At 37.6% G+C, this 22026-nt stretch overlaps 1 protein-coding gene across 6 annotated transcripts in view; it reads right to left on the bottom strand.

Annotated features, from left to right (window-relative positions):
• Positions 1 to 1670: 1670 nt before the first annotated feature.
• The window catches only part of CUL3 (cullin 3), a 45705-nt gene continuing 25349 nt past the window's right edge, over positions 1671 to 22026 (bottom strand). For 3 of the 6 annotated variants that reach the window (XM_083506394.1, XM_083506393.1, XM_083506396.1), the window contains exons 3-17: positions 21622 to 21735; positions 20195 to 20355; positions 18363 to 18477; positions 17157 to 17385; positions 16003 to 16148; positions 14552 to 14728; positions 13576 to 13746; positions 12131 to 12238; positions 6697 to 6821; positions 6346 to 6442; positions 5664 to 5798; positions 4859 to 4927; positions 3854 to 4040; positions 2473 to 2618; positions 1671 to 2150 (exon numbers count right to left, since the gene is read on the bottom strand). In XM_083506394.1, the coding sequence (XP_083362520.1) occupies positions 2019 to 2150; positions 2473 to 2618; positions 3854 to 4040; positions 4859 to 4927; positions 5664 to 5798; positions 6346 to 6442; positions 6697 to 6821; positions 12131 to 12238; positions 13576 to 13746; positions 14552 to 14728; positions 16003 to 16148; positions 17157 to 17385; positions 18363 to 18477; positions 20195 to 20355; positions 21622 to 21735 (2112 nt within the window). In that variant the 3' untranslated portion in view covers positions 1671 to 2018. The remainder of the gene's footprint in view (positions 2151 to 2472; positions 2619 to 3853; positions 4041 to 4858; positions 4928 to 5663; positions 5799 to 6345; positions 6443 to 6696; positions 6822 to 12130; positions 12239 to 13575; positions 13747 to 14551; positions 14729 to 16002; positions 16149 to 17156; positions 17386 to 18362; positions 18478 to 20194; positions 20356 to 21621; positions 21736 to 22026) is intronic. The other 3 variants (XM_083506397.1, XM_083506395.1, XM_083506398.1) reach the window with 1 other exon arrangement.

Genomic DNA, 22026 nt, shown 5'->3' on the forward strand with positions numbered 1-22026 from the left:
TCATGTTCAAGTAAGTATAGGCTGCAATCTTAAGTTACCGGTACTTTTAAAAAATTGGATGGGAAATCTTGGGAAGGTATATATTCAGTTTGTTGCTGCTTAAGCCTATGCATTTTATCTGTGTTTGTTTCAAACAGCTTGTGTCACAGAACCACTTTTATTTATCAGCTAATGGTCAGGGGTCCCATTACCTTTTACCTTTGTCTTTCAGATTCCCCCCTACAACCCCCCCTTTCAATTTCTCTTTCCCATCATTCTTTTGACTTACTTTACTACATCTTCATAAGGATAACTGACAATATATGAGAAACATTGCAGATGTGCTAAACACCTGCTAAGTAGCAGCTATCCTACAAAAAAGGTATTTGTTATATATTCAAGTAAGCATACAAATATACTGCAGCAAAATGCTCAGCTGAGTTCTTGGAAGTTTTTCCTTCTCACTCGCACTTGCTGCACGGTTCATCCTGACAGAGACCAACATGGACTGCTAGGTGAATATTGCTCAAATACAGACCCATTTACAAGGGGCCAACACATAACAGGCAAGGAATTTGCATCTCCCCACCTCCCCCCCCCCCAAGAAAACTTCAACTTTTTTCATGCTGCACCGGTTTTGTTTTTTAAGTTCACAATGTTACGGAGAAAGCAATCAGAGCTGTAACATCTGAGAGGTTATCTATTACTATGCATGAAATAAAGCTAGATTTAATTCACCAGTGGCAACTTGAGGGTGATCTCTAAAGAAGATAGTTATCTGATGCAAAAGCATGTATGTTATATGGTACAGGGACTACATAAAGTTAACATTTACGAACATCCTCTAAGAAATACCCTGGTTTTGAAAGCACTGGAGCAAATGTTATGCTGAACCACCCTGAGGAGAGGGAGAAAATACTTGCTGTAAGAACTGGAGATTTCATTAAGATCAAAGTAACAATATTTATTGCATTTTTAGATTGCATTTTAAAACAGTAAATTAATAGTGCACAATGGCTTCACTTGAACCTTCTGAAAAGTGGGAAATCAAAAGCCATAACCCCCTCTCTACTTCGTGAATAGAGTGCAGGCTAATGTGCTTCTCCAAGGGGCAATATTTAGTTTAATAAATTGCCATCCCTGTGCTCTAAATACACTTGAATTAGTGCTCCTTGTACACTAAATCCATTTATTTTAAATTTGTTTTGTCTACATTGAGTGAAATAAAAACATCGCTCTGTACAATCCACTATGAGCAGTGAGTACAACAGCAAAAAGTATCATACAGTTTATACACACTAAATTTCTTCCCATTTCTCCTATAAAGGAACCAGATCAAACCTAATCAGTATGTAACTTAATTTGGAAGAACTCAAATTACAAAGGGAAGGCCAAATATTACAGCCCATAACTGTGCCCAGAAAAAAGGTTCCTGATCATATTAGTTGGAACATGAATGAATGCAGGTGGAGAAGTAAAGCATGCCAAAACTGTGTTCTCAGGTCTTTATAAATTCACCAAATATTTAAATTAAACATGGCTCTTTAAAGAAATGTCCAAAGCAGAGCAGTATTTTTGGAAATTCAGTCTTACCAGCTGTGTTTTTCTTGTAACCCAACGTATACAATGCGCAAAGTGCTAAGCAACACTACAGAAAACACATTTACATCAACACTGAAGATCCGGGGAAATGAAATTCCAACAATTTTATTTTTTAATGAGCTGTATTTTCTAAATTTGTTTTTATTTTATTTTTTCCTGTTTTCATACAGTATTGAAAACAAAACGCGGCACATTCACATTTTCCCGAGGAACTGTAAGGATGATTTCTACTGGGATAAACGCTGAGAAGCTTGAAGCTCAATCATTTTGATGTTGAAAAACTCTCCGAAGGAGAAAAGGCTTGATCTGAATGATCTAGAACATGTATTGTAATTTAATAGAAGAGATGGTCGTCTTAATATTTAATGATTTAAAAGAACTTCCCAGTTCATGCGAAGAGTATAGTCCAAGAATAAATCATATTTGTGGAACACATTTTATGCTACGTAAGTGTATACTTTGCGGTCCTCAGGTGTTCGTGCCAAATATTCACGCTCAATAAGTCCTTCAATACGCTTTTTAATAACAACTGGACTTGGTAGGAATCGTGCCTTCAGTTGTTGGGTTACCTGGAATAAAAAATATTTTAATATTGTTAATTATACTGGCACAGCAAGAATGCACACACTAGACTTAACACTGACTTTAAAACAAGAGGGAACTTGTGCCACCTCAGTTAGCTGTCTTTCACAAAAGGCCACTGCATATTAATCAACATTCTATAAAGCAGCCAATCATCTGTATCAAAAGATGTAGTTAGTAGCCTCAAGAGTTCAGCAGCAATTTATTTTTATTACACAGTTGACACTGCTCTAAAGCAGAGGTGGCTAACCCTTTTGGTCTGCGGGCCACATCCACCCTTGACTAACCCCATTCAGTGAGTGAGATTACCTCTGCTACTAGAACATTATGCTGCATCTTCTTCCTAGATTTCATTATCCGGACTATAGCAGCCTCTATCTCATGTTTTCTGTCATCATCTACTTTCTGTCTTGTTTCTTTTCTTTCTGGGTCCGATTCTCCTTGTTTGGCAGCAACTGAAAGAACAGAAGAAATATCTCAATTTAGAAACACTGCAGCTATTTAATTCTAAAGATACTGAAGCCAAAATATTTTTCTTTAGCAGTGTCAATAAATACTTGAAACAGAATATGATGCAAAAGGACAACAAGCCGAAGTGCAAAATTGGAACATATTTAAGATTAATAAATGATTATCCGTTACAGCAACAAGTTTTAAAACAGGTCAAATGCTTCTTGAGGGATTTGATATTTTTAGACCACAACTGAATGCATTTAAAAGGTTCCTTCACATTTGTTAAATTGCAATTCTGGATAACACTGGGTTTCATATATTCAGTCACACATGGAAATAAGTTATATAATACAACCTTTGGGGCTAGTTCAGCTTGCTTTGTTGAAGTGCCAGTTTCTACTGAGATAGTAAGAGAACTGGGTCTTTGCATCTGCTATAATCATGAAGCTTTCCTAGCATAAGTAGTTTAGCATTGTCTGTCATAACATGCTTTTTCTATCTGCATAGCCCTACATCTGTAGCTGCTGTCAGTGGATCTTTAGCCTACTTCTTCATTTTAGGCTTCCATTTCCCTTCCAATTTGGATCCATCTCCATTTTTCATTTTGTATGAGTATCCTGTGTATCACTGGTAATCAGTTTAACTATATACTAGTCAAGAAGAAGGGATAAGGCTACCAGGGTTTATTAGCTATGATGGTTTATGTTCTCCCTCCACTGTCGGAGGCAGTATGCCTTGGAATACCAGCTGCTGGGAATTACAAGCGGAGAGAGTGCTGTTGCATTCAGGTCCTGCTTGCGGCCTTCCTATAGGCATCTGGTTGGCTATTGTAAAAACAGGATGCCGGACCAGATGGGTCTTTTGGCTGATACAGCAGGGCTCTCATGTCTGAAGTAAATGAAGGCTTTAAGGATGTGCAAGCATAAAGCTCACAAAATATATGCCCAGCTTATTAAATTAAACACCCACCTGGAATTATAAGGCCATGATTTTATGAATATTTATATTCTCCACAGTACATGACATGGAAAGGATCACAAATAGAAGATACATAACAGAATCCTATCCAGCTTGCAATGAGGCAAGCATTGGTTCAAGAATATATTAGTTCCTTGAAGGCACCCATAAGAATGGGTGACTAGTTTAGTTTCCATACTAGAATGTATGATTCCAATATTGTAAATTCAGGAGTTGGACAGATTCTAGACGTGGTAGCTGAAAATGAAAGTGAGCATACCTGTTTGAATCTTGACTCTGTGCAGTTTGGATGTGAACTGGTCATTCACTGTAAATATGTGTCCATTTTCTATTTCTTTTGATTTCGGCTCTTTTGTGAGAACCCGTTGTGTTGGCTTTCCACACGCAAGGGACTGTAGCGCTCGTACAAGCTCTCTTTCAGGGATATCAGTCTCTTGTTGTATTTCCTACATTAAATTTAACAGCCAGATGGGTGGGGTATAAATAATAAAGTTATTATTATTATTATGATGGCAAAAGGTAGTTATGAAGAAAACAAAATTCTGAACAGTTTTGAAGATGTCTTCCCCCTCTAATCAAACTAGTTCAAGACTATCAATGGTTATTTTGACAAATTCAGAAAACATATGGCAGTAAATCTATATATAATTCATAGCTGAAAAGGCTATTTAAAGAAAAAGTGAAAGTTACTCTAGACTGTAAAAGTTGACAGCATTGTGTTTTAGCACTTAATTTCATCACTTAATACAGTAATCTATATAAACTTCAACTGTGCAAGTTACTGTAGCACAGGACACCTTGTTCACAAATCTGTAGAGGAGTAGGATGATCTATATGTTCAGCATATAGGAATATAGGAAGTTTTACATATACCAAGTGAAACTAGTGGTCCATCTAGCTTAGTACTGTCTATTCTAACTGACAGTGGCTCTCTATGGTTCTGGACAAAGGTCACTCCCAGCCCTACCTGGAGATACTGGGGACTGAACCTGGGACCTTTTGCATTAAAGGAATGTGTTCTACCACTGAGCCATGGCCCTTCCCTCTTGGCACAGGTGTGCTGAAGAGTCCCTCTGAACTATACCACTTCAGACTCCAGGTAGGAGGTAGGAAGTAGTGAGAGTTCCTTGTAAAAGGCTTCCTTACTATAAAGAAGCACTGAAAGAAGGCTGCTAGAAACCCTTCCCAGATCCCCTCATTTTCTACATGTAAGGATTTTTCTTTTTAAATGTGGGGGGAGCATTCAAAAATGCAATTCCTGCACCTGCAGACTTAAGCGTTCCCGTCCAGGAAATACTCTTGTCACTTGAACATGGTGCTCAGCAATTAGTGTCTATATAAGAACGAGATTTTTTACAAAATATATTAAAACATCAAACTAGAAAAGAATGGTAATTGCTTGATTACAGGATTGAATTTCCTTTGATTTAAATATAGTTTTAAGGGGAAGTAGCAACTAGACTTCCTGTCCACAAACTGTTAACATTCAGGCTGCTTGATTTTGTTTAATTTCACAATGTATCAATTCACCTTGTGTGGTGACACTTAAAGAATACTTTCACTTAAGTACTACTGTCACACACACATGGTGGCAAGATGGTAACTAAGGATTTGTTTTCCACATCATTACATGGCAAGTAAAAAATGAGTACACACCATGAAAAAGATGTGATTACTATCAGTAAATACTGTAAATAAATATATTTGGGCTTCCAACACTTGAATTTCACCCAACACAATTCAAAGGAATTTTAAAATCTTCCTTGAACCACAGGGCTTTGAAACATATAAATTATTTTTAGAGCTGAACCCAAGAAGTATTTAAGTATATAATGAATGATACAATCTCAGACTTTCACTAACAAGTGAGGGTATTCCTGGATGAGGACCAATAAGATTCCAAAATACTCTAAAAGTGTTAGCAGCCTCATATATCAATAGTTCAAGAACTTCCTGTACAAATGGCTCAAAGGGATGAATAATCCCTCTTCTCCATACGGTAGAGGAAGATGAATGCATATTTGGGAGATAAATTTTTTACAGCTAGCAGAGAAAGTCAAAGCTCATACCTCAAAAGTGTATTTTTCTCTGTTGTTAAAGAGCATTAGTATCGTCATCTGGAAAGTGGAGACTTGCAATATGTGCTTCCGTGTGTTAGAGCCAGTTACTTGGGCGCCTCCTACACCAACCTCTGAGCCATCTTCCTGTTTTAATTTTCAAAAAAGTCAAAAATCATTCTCGGAACATTATGTTACGCTCCTTCTTTCAGCTTTCTATGTACTTACTATAAGGTATAAGTCATGATCTGACTCATCTGCTTGTAAATACAAAACAAAGATTTTCGTTTTGAGATACTCATTCCGTTTTATCCCAGTTTATATAACCACAGCTTCTGATACCCCACAGCTTCTCAAAGTGAACTATAATTCCACTGAGAGCCAGAAGCAAAGGAAGCCTGCCAGAAAGATGAAAAGATGAAAATATATATATTTTCAGAGAGTGCTATTCTGGGAAATTTGCAGTGCTAGATGGGGTGTGTGTGTGTGTGTGTTTGTGTATGTGTATGTGTATAGATATTACACACACACACACACACACAGCTGACTATATATATTAAAAGTGGTAAGTATTGTTAACATGAGCTTATATATGAAATACTGAAATGTATGTGGAACTGAATTTTATTTCCAAGTTCACAATAGCTGAAAGCACAATTCAAAGCAATAATATGTTTACAGGCACAGCTCTTACCTTTTTAACAGGACCATAGAAGGTGGCATTGAGATCTGCAGAGCCCATATGATGCTGGAGTGTCAGCTGCCTTCCACTATGTTTGGCTAAATAAAATCTACAAAATTCAAGAAGTTGAATGGCCATTTGATCATCTATACTTTTAACTATGGAAGCAAGAGCTTCTTCTATATCAATATAGAAGATTACTACTTTGTGACTGATAACATGGCAAGCAAGCTTCAACTGCATGCATATAAAGAAGCATTTAATGCATGCAGATTATCTGGCCATTAGCTGTATCTTCTTTCTTTTTTAAAAAACACATCATTCCACTAACCATTCACACAAATAATCTTAACCATTCCTTACCTCCTAAATATTTCAAAAGCATGTCTGGGGGCTGGGGGAATGTTGCACTTTGGTGTGGCTGACTGAGTAGGCCAGTAGCCTGTTGTGAGAACCCGCACTGTCAGATCAACACCACCTAATGAGACCTGCATGAATACAAAGAAATACATTTGTTGTTGTTTTTTTTGTCTTCCACATGGCAGGAAATAACATAGCTTGCTATTCAAGACAGAAGTGGCTGCCTTAATTTCATTAAACAAACTAATTAGAAGTTGGTATTCAAGAGTGTAGGGTACAGCAGAAAAACTTGTATGTGCAAAGTGAGCCTTAGGTGGAAGCAGGAGACTTTACACTTTCTATGAAATGCAGAAGGGTATAGGAGGGCAACCCAGACACATGGAGATAATCGAGAGGTTTTCTGGTGGGAGGAGAGTGTCAGTGAAGGATGTAGTGAAAGTAGTATGAAAGTAGTAGTAGAAGGATGTAGTGTACATTCTATAGGTACTTAACCAGATGGAGGCCAAGACAGGCATGAACTGAAGGATTTACACAAGGCCAAAACAGAGAGAAAGTGCTTATCCGATCATAAAAAGTTGCTATTCTGAACTGCTGCAAAGGCTAACTGAGGTGCAGAGAGAGAGAGAGTGCGCGCATATGGAAAAGCATATGTAAACCCTTGGCATGGATTATTTGGGGGATGGAGGGGAAAATGATCTGAGGATCACTTATGCTGTCCCCATGTTGGCTGAGGTTAACAGAACTACATTTATGCATATCAGCACTTTCTCTGTTTCATATTACTGCTGCCACTTTTGAAGACTGCTAAGTCTTTTATTTACTGTTTACATCTATCAGTACACTCATTCTGCAGGTGCTTTGATCTTCTGACAATTGCTTAATATTTGGCATGTTACTGAAATTAAATATTCTTTAAATAGTTATTGAAATTAATTGTTAATTGTTTCATATGCCAGGATAGTTAAACATATTCAGAGGCCTCGATTTTGAGGCAGCATAGCTTTGAGTTCAAGAAGCTGAGGACTAAGAATAGAGGAAGCCTAATACCTTCATGCTTGAGGGCCCCTTTGGGAGCATCGGGGGGGGGGGGAGGGAGGGGAGGGCACTATTGGCAGCAGTTGCGTTCTTGGTTTGATCCAGCAGGGCTCTTTATATTCTTAATACTTTTTTAATATAAACAAGCTTAGGTTTTACAGTCAATATTCTGATCTAATTATAATTCCAGTACAGTATTTGTTTTGACATGCTACAAAAATTATAATTTGAGAGCCTATGTAGATGAGACATTGAAAGATGGGAGATGTAAGCAATCTCTAATTTATTTAGAAATGATATGGGGGTGGAGGTGGGGGGACAACTGCAATATGATCCTGAGGTTGGAGGGAGGGGGAGGTTCAACCCTTTCCTTGCACCGTTTCCCCAATTTAAATATGCCCTCTCAGTTATTAGCCCGATTTTACAGGTCATTTATTTTGGCCTTTAACCAAACAGTCCTTAAAATGATGTTATCAATAGGTCCTAATATCAGGTAACAAAAGTCAGTTTGATCCAATGAGCTAAGCTGTTACAGAGTTCTGAAAATTAAAACTCTGATGACACAGATGCTTTTATTTTTTTAATGCATGAACTACAAAAGGACACAGCGCTCACAAAAATACTGCCAGAAGTTTAATTATATTTCATTATTTTAATAACAAAAAGCAGGTGTGTGCCACCTGCTGGTGAAGCAGTTCAGTTAACAGATTTTGTTTTTAAGATTCAAAATGTTTCTTCAGTCAAAAGGTAGCACATACAGTGGTACCTCAGGTTAAGACTTAATTCGTTCCGGAGGTCTGTTCCTAACCAGAAACTGTTCTTAACCTGAAGCACCACTTTAGCTAATGGGGCCTCCTGCTGCCGCCGAAGCAAGATTTCTGTTCTTATCCTGAAGCAAAGTTCTTAACCTGAAGTACTATTTCTGGGTTAGCGGAGTCTGTAACCTGAAGCGTACGTAACCTGAAGCGAATGTAACCCGAGGTACCACTGTATTCTAGAAAGGGCTCTAACTGGCCATCAATTTACTGCCTCACAAATGTTACAATTTCCACAGTGCAATGCTACAAATATTGACTTCTTGTGGAACTCAGAAGGCAGAATTGCCATTAGTACTATGCAATGAAAACATGGCTGTCCTGAAGATGGCTTCTCTTGTTGGGATCACACCATCTCCCTTTTAGTGTTAGAGCTACAAGATCCCAAAGCTAGCAGGTGCTGATGGGATGGGTGATGAAGGAAATCCCTGTGTACTGCGTGTCTCTGTTTTCCTTTGTCCTTAAAAAAAAGGAAGCCCCATGATTCTGTGGGAACCAGAATAAAGCACTGGCCTCATAATTCATCCTCCAAAGAGTCTCACATCCAGTTTATCCATTTGTATACAATCTTCAGTTTTTTGGTGGTCACTCCTAGGATTATCCCACGCACTATCCTCTCTCATCTGATCCCAATTTGTTTCCCCTTTTCTTGCTCCAACACCCAGAAAGCAATCACCCGACAATCTTTTCCTCCTTCAAACCCTTCACCTACGCACCACTACAGAAATCTTGCTTCCTAGGGCTGGCATTGCCAGTTTTGCAGCTCTCACCTTCTGCCACACTTTGCTTTGCAAGCTGCAGTAGTGATGTTGGTCTTTCCCTTTACCATTACTTCATCCCTTACTGAAACCCAGCCTAAGTCCCTGTAACTGAACTTAACTCATATTCCTCTTCTGTTAATTCTCACCACCAGCTTCCTCTCCTCTGTTGCCTTCCTGCACAGAGCTCTCACCCCCCCTTTACCGATGTACAGTGGTAAAAATTGCAAAATAAATTACATAAAGGAAAATTTCAATTTTCCTCCTCAATATGCACAATACATACAAAGCTGCTGAATTTATAGGAAATGGACAAATAACTTTTTAGACCCGAGTACAGGTCTCTGTCCTTAATATAAAAGAGAACGAAAGAGTTATATATGCAGCTTGTCGTAATAATGCCCAGCACAGCTCTCTCTCTGCTGCTGCTGCTTCCCTTGGGGAGCAAGTGGCAGGAGGGAAATCAGTCGTGTCTAATTACTAGAGAACAAATGGGAAAGAAGAAAAAACAATGATCCAAAACTATAAACAGAGCAGGCGGAAGAGGAATAGCTGAAATTGCATACACAAAGCCAAGAACCAACACAAAATCAGTTCAATTCTATTCACATATGTATTTAAAGTCAGTAAGCTGAATACAAAATGAAATGCTGATAAAATGAAAAATCAAGGTAAAGCCAGTTCATATACTTTCATAACTCTGTCTACACTGAAATCTAAATCAGTGTCAGTTTATAAATGCAAAAGTGTTCAATGATTTTAACAAATGCTGGGGAATTACCAAGGAACAATATAAAATTTACTGAATTGTTGTTCTATCTGATTTGTTAAAGAATTTAAGTTGTGTTCCAATTGCAGGCCCACAAAAGAATGATGAAATTATTTAAATGGGCATCCAATTTTTGATGGTACTTTCTGTGCTTGTTGAAAGAGGCCAAAGAGATCTACATTTCCCCAGAGGAAACCTGAGAAATGGCTACTACATCCAAGAAAAACAGCAGGGACACAAAATGACTCACTCCCAAACTGGGGAGGTAATGATGAATATATTATTACTCTAAATGCCTGTAACTGGGATAAAGAGGATTTATTCAGAGTAAGGATTTATTTACAGAATGTACCCATTTCCCAAGGAGACTTTATTGCAGGCAGAACAAGGTGCAAAGACACCAAGGATTAATTCCTTGCCTCAGGAAGTAGTAGTGGAGTCCTGACTGGAAGTTTGGACATATTTTTTCCTACAGAAGTGTGTGACTTTTGAATCAAGTACTGTGTTGTATTTGGGGTTGCCTTTGAAAGGTGATTAAAAACATCAGCTGGTTTGGAAGACAGCAGTAAAGCTGCTGACAGGAGCTTGGCACTGTGAGAATACTGCATTACTTCTTAACTCCAGCGATTCCTAGTTTATTTCTAGATGCAGCTCACTGTGTTGGTTTTAACCTTCAAAGCCCTAAACTAGAAGCAGGGAACCTACAGTCCCCTACTTAATTTCATCAGCCTCCCAGCTTTTCTAAGGACTCTTCACCACCGAGGTAATGCTCTGTGCTGAGAATAGCATAAAAGATAAGACACTCCCACCCGCTAGCAATATTTGGGAGGAGTTACTTCAGAGTAAACATGCTAACCCAGTTTTTACCTGGAACAAGTTGCTCACACAGAGCCCGGTGACTGGTGTCACCTACTTTATAAAATGTTGGAATTATCTATTTCCATTCATCCATTCCTTGAAAGGAGCAGGTGTCCTCATAGAATTGTAGAGTTGTAAGGGACTCCGGGTCATCTAGTTTAACTCCTTGCAATGCAGGAATCTCAATTAAAGCATCCAGGACATATGGTCATCCAACCTCTGCTGAAAAACCTCCAAGGAAGGAGAGTCTACAACCTCCTGAGGGAGTTCGTTCCAGTGTCAAACAGCTTTTACCTGCTTCTCTCTGCAGGGATGGTTAGATTGCTCCTGTTAAGCAATGGATCCCAACCTGAGTAGCCAGAGCTTCTCAAGAGGGTAATATCCCAGAACCATCTTCCTAGGCAGTTTTATCTATCTATCTATCTATCTATCTATCTATCTATCTATCTATCTATCTATTTATACATCTATCTATTTATACATCTATCTATTGTGTATAATATAATTAAGAACCTGTAAAACAACCCACTTAGCAATACAAGAATTCACTCTGGTATGTGCTCCACAATAGACTTTTTTTCTGTAGGTCAACAGCCCTTAATAGAAAAATAGTTCCCCACTCCTGTCCTAATACTCTGGTTATCAGAAAGACTGCTTGCTGCCCTCTGAATATTGCCAACAACTATAACCTTAACTGGAAGCCATTCTCTTGGCACCTCTGCCTGCACAAGGTGATCCCAGGAAGATGATGTTTTTTCTGGTTGTACTCCAGTTTTGGAACACATTTCCCAAGAAGACCCACCTGCAACCTTTATTGCATATTTCAGGAATCCAACAAAGACTGTGCTATTTTTCTGGGCTTTCAGTAGTTGACCTATTTAAGATTCAGCGGCTTTTTGGGTAGCAGAGTTAGTTTTCTGGTGGAAAAAATACTAATTTATTTACTGGCTGCTCTCTTCATTTGAGTTCACATGTTGCTGTTTTATCCTGCTGCTGCTTTGTATTTTACAGTGCTGAATACTTTACTGGTTTTCTTTAATTGTTAAACTGCTTTGGCTGCTAGCTTGCAAAAAGATAACCCATTATTCTAAAATAATTTAAAAATAAATAAAAAACAGTATTTTATTCAGAAAGGCATTTCACTCAAAAACTTTGTTAGAATAACTGAAATTAGTGTTCAGATCAAGCAGTTAGCTTCTTACCCCTGTTGCCTGTAGATGTTGCCTAAATTCATCCATTGTTGTGTTTGAGATGCTCATATCCCTGAACATTCCTTCCAGTTTTGATGTGAATTGACATCCACATTCAGTCTATAAAAAAAGAAGAGAACAATTCTTTTAAAATTATATATGCCGTTATATATATTTTTTCAGGCCACTTACTTGGAACCAGAACATTACAAAATATAGAGAATATGTTTGAACTTGTTAAAGATATGAAAAAGCTAAACATATTCTGTTTGATTCCAAACATCAGTTCCAACAGTAGAAAACATCCCAAAACGTTTACCACAAAATCTTGTGCTATTAATGCAAAAGTATGCCATGATTTTAATGGTTGATGGGCAGGGTATAATATATTATTATTATTATTATTATTATTATTATTATTATTATTATTATTATTATTATTATTACTACTACTACTACTACTACTACACCAGGCTTGGGGGGGGGACAAAAGTTGTTCTGTAAATGAACAGAAGAACCTGCTGTCCCAATCTTTTAAAAAATATAACAAAATATGTCTTCCTTATTCTTTATGTTTAGGAGGAAAGTTACAACTTTTGAATCAGGCTTTAAAGCCTTCCAAGGTATTCTGAATGACGTGCTATCTCCTATTGTTTTATATTGTTGGGTTTATGTTTTTATTAAATACCACTCTGTCTTAAGAGGAAACACAAAAATAAAGAACCCACAAATATAAACAAACATACACAAATAGAAAAAACAGGGGTTCAGGTCAGCATACAAAGTCACATGTCTTTGTATCCTGGCTTGAACCCCTGTTTTTTCTATTTGTGTATGTCTTAAGAGGAAAAGCAGGATGTAAATGATTTCGAATTTAAAAATTAGAAATTCCTTCCCAGGTGCATTCTTAACATCCCAGTTTAGTTCCAGCTGTACTATCCAAAGAAGCACATTATATGAAGTGCTTTTTTTAGCAGGGTAAAGAAGAGGAAAAGATGGATTGGACGGTTAGGGTGGGGTGTTTTTCAATTCTTCTCCAAGGAGGACTAGCAGGTAAGTATTCACTTTGTTGTGAAAATAAGGCAGAGGACTATAGCTTAGATGGAGAATGAGGAGGAACCTTTTGCCATGCACCAGGGGTTCCAGAAAATCTGTGAACAGGGAAAATTGACATTACCTGCTTTATTCTATCATCTTCAACTCCTCCCTGCTTTTCAAGCTTTCTGGCAGGAAATCGACTGCAGTTCCAAATACCGCAGTTTTAAGTTTTAAAAACAGTATGAATAGACTTTTGCTGGCAATGAATTTTTTTTTATTGGCCTACCTTTAGTATTTAGAAATATAGCATACTGCAATGATCGCACATTAGCTAAAATTATGACAACTGAATGTTGGACTGAAACCAGAAACAAAAGGGAAACAGTCACTAAGTAAAAGATTGCAGGGACTAACTTTACCTTTAGCTTAGATATCATGTTTTTCTCAGAGTCATCTGAAACACTTTTGTTTGTTAGAAGCCTCCTTGCCAAGTGCTGTTTATAGTATCGTTCAAAAACATCCTTCTCTTGCATAAACCTAAACAAAACCATTGCCTTGTCCAATATAGTCTCTACTTCTTGCTCAGTTAGCTGTAAAGACAAAAACATTATTTTTCAACCAAATGCTACCAATCTCCATCGCTAGAGATTGTGCCCAGAAAATCCTATGATTAAGAAACACTGATAGCACAATCAATGCATTTTTACTGGGAAATAAATCCTGCTCTGCTCAGGTAGTGTGTAGCATGGCGGCCACAGCCTTCTCAGGGCAGCTTCACACTTCACAAAGTAACACTGTCTGTGATTCACTGTGATAAAACACTAAGTGGGAATGGGAGACATATCTTCAAACGTACGAAGGCACGGACTTCAAGTTTTTGGTGCAACAGTCACTTGTTAGGGGACAAAAGTTCAAGTACTAAATGGGAACATATTTTGCTGGGGGGGGGGCAGCAATCTGATTACATAGTCAGCATGCTAAACTACAAAGAACTTGAAGGTATCATACTGTAAGCTGGAGATGTATTGCTGTGCAAGACTCACCAGAACACATACGTTAGTACTTCTGACACTGCCACCAGTAACACTTTCCTTTAACATAGGTCATTTTAAAATGTCACTAATTATCAGCATTATCATTCTAAAAACAACTACAACTAACAGTGGTTAAGTCAATCAAGAATTATTCAGTTCTCTATTTACACACATATATAGTTCATGCAGTTGCAAAAGATTGTGACAAGCACATATAATTTGTTCACTCAACTGCACTGCTTATTGCATTTTGAAAGTTAAAACAGTATACTTTCAGGAACGTAATAGAACAGAAGTTTGCATAAATATATGTTGCTGTTTTGTCACAAATTTGGATAGTTGTAACTGAAAATATACTTACTCCCTTGACTCCTTTTTTTAACTTGTCATCAATAAATAATGAGAGGTACTCCGGAGACCTAGAGTTAAGGTTGAGGAAATACTCAAAGTCACCCGCAATGGTTTGTTTGAAGAGTCTGTCGTTATTGAAAGATTCTTGAAGGAAGCGATCAAACCTACTCTTCAAATCCAGTAAACCCTTAGAAAAATAAAGAATATTTTTATTTTAAGGTACGTAGCTGTGTTGGTCTGACACAGTCGAAATGAATTAAAAAATTGTCCAGTTGTACCTTAGAGACCAACTAAGTTTGTTCTGGGTATAAGCTTTCAGATTTCTGAAGAAGTGTGCATGCACATGAAAGCTTATACCCGGAACAAACTTAGTTGGTCTCTATGGTGCTACTGGACAATTTTTTAATTTATTTCAAATAATGTTCAAATATGTTACAGATTTCTACTACATGATGTATGGAAATCACATCCATTGTGAGGTTATTTGACTGAAAACTATTTGCTCATTGCTTCAAAGTGTCTAGAACACTTTACTTGACATTAGGTTAAGCTTAGAAAAACCTGGTATTTTAAATGGGAAATAAAATCCATTGTTAAGTATAGATTTCTTTCTCAAGTGCAGAGGACAGCTAGCAAGAGGATGTTACCAGGGTTCACATGCATCCTGTATAACCTCAAGCACCATCTTGCAACTACCACCACCAACTCTTTTTCATTATGGTTGTATTTGCTCCTGGAGGTCCAAGTCACAGGCAACAGCCTCACATACTGGACTGTGAAGTGAATGACAGCTGCATGTTCTGGCTCTTCCTAGAATTCAAACATTCAACAGTTTGGGTCTTGGTGCCATGGTTTCTAGCGTATAGCAAAGTGCTCTTCACTGCTCTGTATTTTGGTTCTACACTTGGGGAAGCATGATTTGGGGAAGGTTCTGGGAGTGCAGTCCATTTCAATGACCACTGGGCGATTTCAATGAAATCCTGAATATCTTCCCTTAGACCAAGGTGACTTGGGTGAGGATGCTGCCTAGGAGTGTGTAGGCAGGGCCCCAGGATTCCAAGGTGCTTCAGATGGCTTAAAGAAGATCAGTGCTGAAATTGCCGAGGTGGCGTTTTAGTGGGCTGGTGTAGCCATTTGTCAACAAGTGATCTCTTGGGACTTGCCCCACTTGCTTTAGAAGGATGATGTCCACCTGTCTGCTAAGAGGTGTGATCTTTACAAAGGGACTCTCCTGTGTGGGGTTTCCTTTGCTTCTATTCCAACTGCTTTAGCTGCTGCAGGTGATTTTTTTTGGTCTGTCCTGAGAAATGTTGAAGGTTTGAGTTTTGTCAGTTCTACAGGGATGAGAAATGAGTCAAGCAAAGTTTGCCCTTTCTTGTGGCAAGTCCACCAGTGGCAGAAGAGCAGCCAGATCTGAAGTTCAGTTAAGATGGGCAAATGAGAAATGTAAGGTTTAACTACCTGAATATAGTCAACTGGGTTCTTTCCTTCTCCTTCTTCAGATACAAGAGCTTTACCTTGCTCTCGGAGGTAGGAGCTCATACACTCACACATTGTCTTAAGACCATTCGGCACACGGCTGAACAGCTTGTACATACAAGCAAGATCTGCAATGGGGGAAAAGTATATTAACTACCACCAACATGGTATTTCTATCACAAGACAGCAGATGAACAGAATAAGTGTTCTCAAATTTTTGTCAACTCATATTTTAACATTATGTCTCATTGTGAGGCTCTTCCTTCTGTCCTGGAATAGCAGACACAACAGACCTGTCCTAAATGTTACATTAATTTTTGTTCTTCACCTTTTGGATGCTATATTATTTTAAATAATAAAATCATTATGGTGATTTGCTGCAGCAGTATGGCACATTGAGTGTCTTTGAATATAAGAGCTATAAATGTTTAAAATTTAAATTTTAAGAAATTATCAGCACAGTGTCCAATTCAACAACAAAATATAATAAAACTAATGCCAGATTACAAATTAAAAACCCTAATGAATCCTAATGCTATGTTATGCTAAGTGACCATTGGCTTTTAAACTAGGATTGGTAAATATAATTATATTTAACTAGAATTTGGTTGATCACAATAAGCAAGCATGAATACCACATAAACTATTAAAAAGTTTCTTGGAGGTACGTAACATTTTATTGCTGTTGCAAGGAATGAACTGAGCTGAAACTCATTTCAGGTGAGCTACCATCTCACTCATTAGTTACAATCACAAGCATACCCAGCACACACTAATACAAATCTGCTAATGGAACTATGCAAAGCAAAAAGTTTACATTAGTAAACATTGATGAGGGGCAGACATTATAGTTTTCTAAAATAAAATGGCATTTCTTACAAAATCTTTGGACATGTAGGAAGTATGTATAGCTTAGTCACAATAATTATTCTTTAGGCAGCTTTAGATAGAATAATGCTACTGAGGGAATGGAAAACACAGTTGTTTTTTCAGTACATATATCACTTCATATTTCAACAGAAATCTCTAAGGAATATAGATATTCTAACAAAAAGGAATAAATATTAAGAAATATTTAGTACACTTCATGCTTATAAACTACTTCAGTGCCTATAAGCAGCATAATCTGGATTTACCTTCTGTTTTTCCATTTTTTAGCATGTGAACTAGACCAGAATTCTCCATTTCCACTATAGTTTTCATATGCTTGGAAATAAGCTCTCTCTCAACAACTTTTACAATTGGCTCTTCAGTTGATTTATCAAGGCAGTGCATCACACGTTCTATTTCTTCATTAATTCTAGCTTCTACTTTCTTGATATAAACTGAAGCACTATTTTCTGCTAAAAACTTCTGGCTCTCCATCTGTATTGGAACAAAGCAGAGCACGCCATGTGATACTATAATATTCTGAAAGAATTGCTAGAGATGCACTCCCCCACTATAAACATTTTTAATTGAAATAAGGCTTCATACCTATTACCTTGATGTAATCCATACATCAACCCTGTATTATTACCCATATATTACAGTATGCACAATGAGGATTAAAGGATGGGGCTTGGCCTCATGTCCACGACACAGGCAGGATTTGAAGTAGGAATTTCCCAATTTATAACTCTGCTATGCTACATCAGCTCTGAACATGCCCCCTAATTAGTGATACTTGCTAATTTAGAACCCAGTAATACAGCCTTGTGGATATTGGTTGGGATTCACTCCCACCACCATCTGCGCACCAGTCTCTATGTGGACTGTGGATGAAGCAATATTTATCTTTCTTTGGAATTGGAGCATCCTGCACTTTATGGGATTCCACTCCAAAGGACCCCCCCCCCCTTGAATCTGAGTGTATGCATGGAAGAGGGCTCCCACTGAAAAGCAGCAGAGATGAAAAGATGCCATGTGCGAGAAGAATACCATCCGTATGATATATAGAGAGTGTGAGACATCGCCTTCTTCTTTCCCACTGCAGCCCAAATTATGCTCTGGAGGGCCACCACCCTACCTGCCGGAGCAGATTTTGAGGGCACAAAAAGCGTTTCAGGGAGGAGGAGAGGAAGACAGAGTTGCACTGCATAAGTGGAAGTCCATCCTGCTTATGCATAACCAGCATTGGATATAACCAAGAGTTTTCCTATTTTCCAAATAACATTTTATTTTTGCTGGATGTTTGGGACAGTGAATCTTTAAGCAGCATAGCAGTCAATATCTACAACTGAAAACCTTATATGGGGGGGATGATTAGAAAGATTACTTGCAAGTAATTCCAAACAAATTCATTAAACAGATTAACACCAATAAACAGTTAACGTCACATACACTTGAAATATATTTTGTACCTGAAAGAACTCTGCTGACATCTCTAAAAATGGGGCTTCAAAATCTTCTTCATAGACAGATCTTCCTTCAAGGCCTAGAATCATTAACATCTGACAAGCATTTCTGATTGCTCCTCTGTCAAAATATTAAATCAGATGTAGAGATTAGATATATTTTAGCAGAAGTAGCATTTTCAAAGTCATTCAACAAAACATCCTCATATAATTTCCACCCTCAGCGATCAATGCAAGTCCCTCTCATCAAGGATGTAAGAATTAGAAGAGAACAAAGAAGAGACTTCTCCACTCTTACCCCTGAGATTATAGTAGTTAACCCCATGCAGAGATAACAAAAATGTGTATTGCTGCTGAACTTCAAGAGGCAGTTTAAGGAATTCCTCCTTTGGTGGGCTCTTTGGAGACTATAGGTTTACTCAGAACTGATAGGCTGCTCAACTTGATTTCCTAGCTATAATGATTTCTGGTTGTCTCCATTTAGATCTGGTATAATTAGTTATTGAAGAGACTGAACCTCGAACCATGAAGTCATAAATTCTATCATTCCAGCTGCCATGAATTCACCAGGTGGCAATAGATACCTTCCCTTATCCTCACCGCCATCTGCAATATGCAGGCAATGGCCTGTTTCACAGACTTTAAGAGGATCACTGAGAGTGTATGCAAATGTTATGTATTATTCTGAGTAAGGAGATTGTTTAGAACCAATTATTTTAGACAAGATTATAAAAGTTCCTTTACTGGCTCTTCTGAAAATTTTTAGGTACTTCATCTTTAAGTCACTGATCTTATTCAGTGTTCTCAAGTGCACAAAAACACATAACCAATCCCCTAATTTCACAACTTTCTCCATCTCTAGAAACTCCTCAGCTGAAAATAATAATAATTTAATAGTCACAGCAACCAGTCCATATGCAATTTTGTACAGGAAAATAGCTAAATTATGAAATCGGAATAGGAACTTCACACTAGCTTATTTGTGTAAATTTGTAGATATCAATATCTTGATAAGCATTAAAGGCAATATCCAATGAACTCATTCCACTAGCACAAGGATTTATGCCTGCACAACAAAACTCTTCCGCCATCTCCAGTATATGCCAATCCCATATCTACTCCAGAGTGTTGAAGGAACCCCTGAAATAGATTTGGGAGTACACAGAAGGGTTCCACTGTGCAAGCAGATATCCTTGTGCCAACAGAATGGGTCACACAGCACTACTTTGAATACAGCCTTTAGGCTGGCTTAGCAATGTGGAGTTGGCCAAGTTGAAATACTGTGTACACATTTTAAATTACTAACAAAGTGTTAATATCTACTAGAGCTCCAACACTGTAACACTCTGTAACTGTGTCAGAAGAACAATTTGTTTACAAGCAAAGATGTGTTGAGAATGAAGCTCCCTAAACACTCCAAAGGAGAATGTTGAGCAACTGGTATATACAGCCATATATTCATAAAATGCCAATGGGCAACCTGCAGCCAAAATAGAATCAAGTTTCAAATTGTTTTTAAAATGGTAAGGAATTTGGGGGAGGCAAATATCTACTGCAGTGGCAGAGAAGGTAAGAAATGGATACTGAATATATTGATGGCATGTATTTTTTAAAAATAATGTTTCAGTTATCATCTTGATTCTGATAATATAGTGTACTGCAGTATTAGCCACCCAGAGAATTTTTATTGATGGCCTCGTAAAATATATCCCACTATTAATAATTAAAAATGAAATTTAAAAATGCAAACAAAAGCGCAATAGCAGCAAGATTAACTCATGCACACAAAACAAAGATCTTGCAAGAATGATATCAAAGCTATTTTTTTGCAGTTGTACCTGTCCACAACTTCTCCTTTCCGTTCCCTTGCAATCATGTCCAACAATGTCTGTCGTAGATGATCCCTAATACACCCGTAACGTACAACTTGATCTCGAAAGATAATTAATCCCAAGTTGTAGACATTTTCCACATTATTTTGTTGTACATATACACGGTCCTAAAATTAAAATATAAATAATAAGGCTTGTATACAATACCACTCGTATGCAGTTTATCCAGAGACTGTTTACAGCTACATGAGCATACCTCAGTCACCCCCTCCCCAAAACAACCTCCAATGCACTTTGTCTTGAAAACTGATACCAAAATAACTATAAATGGTTATTGTTTATATTGCAGAAAACAACTGTCTTACAATTATCAGGGCAAAATAAATAAATTGGAACACACTATCATTTAAGTTCTCTCAAATCATGTGTGTGTTTATCACCATGTAACACACACATACCCTTAATCGATGCAATCAAAACTTTGCCATTTGAAAGATGATAAAGCTGACCAATACAGTAGAGCTCAGACTACATACAAAGAAAAAAGAAATCTATCCCGTGAGTTATGAAAGATGTACACATGCATAATAGAGAACACTGACTGCAAGGAAGAGAGCATCATAAAATGGTCTCAGGGTACCTAATCCTAAACAGGAATGGTCCTAGTCAAAACTTGGAAGAGAGACTATTTGGGAACCCTCGGAGCTCTTCAGATGAAAGCAGACATAAAAATGTAATACAATGTAATACAAACACTCTCGGTAGAAGCGTGTTTTCATATGACACTGGAAATATCATATCTAAGAACCCAACCCTAAATTGTGTTTTGCAAGATTCCTTGTAAAGGTAAAGAGTAGCTGCTCTTTCCATTTAAAAATTAAAATTTCCAGTGACAATATGGTCCACATACAGAGTAAGACATGATATGTAAAGGGTAAAACATCTAAAACTGTGTTCAGTTCAAAACAGTATTTGAATAAAGTGGAAATCTGAAAGAGCGCACTAGATAAATGACAACAACAACAATTGATCCTGATCTCTTGACATTTCATTAGCAGTCTTTAGCCTAGTTCAGGAGAGATGATAGCAACAGATTTCACATGGAGGCATGGGTGTAGCTACTCCACCGCATATCTAGAACAATGCATTATGCAGGTGCCCCACATGGAGGCCGATATATGAGCCTTTCTCTTTCATTATGTAAGCACATCTTGTTAACCTCTATTCCAATCTCAGCTTCCCAAAAGAACCTTTCACAATGAAACTACTGAGGAGGAAAAGTGGACTCCAGTGTGTGTATGCTCCACATTCATATCAGTTAAAGATTTCAACTTATCATGTCTAGTTCTTCCATGAGTATGAAGATCTACAAGTTTGTTCTTATGAATAATACTTCTAGCTCCAGAGAGAGAAAAAAATAAGACATTACCTACCATATACATTAGAATGTCTCTAATCATCACCATTGCTGTTTGATGATCATTCCATGCTTGGTTTAATGTTTGGAGGAAGTTGTTATTTAATGAATTTAGCACATCTTCTCGCACCTGCAACCAAACAGAATGTTTCAAAATAAGCAAGGCAACTTATTTAATACAAGTTATTGAAAGCTACTATGCTATGCTACTGCTATGCTACTGTCACAAGAAAGAGCAAAAAGACGTGCCAAATAACCATACTACCAGTTCAAATCGCACCACTATTAGGAAGCTCTTTGCATTTAAAAAACAGGCAAGTATTGTCTGCAGATAGTCTGACTCATGAGTATATAAATGAAATATATAGATGAAACTTTTTAATTTATCATGTTTTGTTAGCAGTGTAGGCAGCTTTACCAT

This window comes from Podarcis liolepis (genome assembly GCF_965112155.1).
Source record: "Podarcis liolepis genome assembly, chromosome: 5".
In the NCBI taxonomy this organism is placed as follows: domain Eukaryota; kingdom Metazoa; phylum Chordata; class Lepidosauria; order Squamata; family Lacertidae; genus Podarcis; species Podarcis liolepis.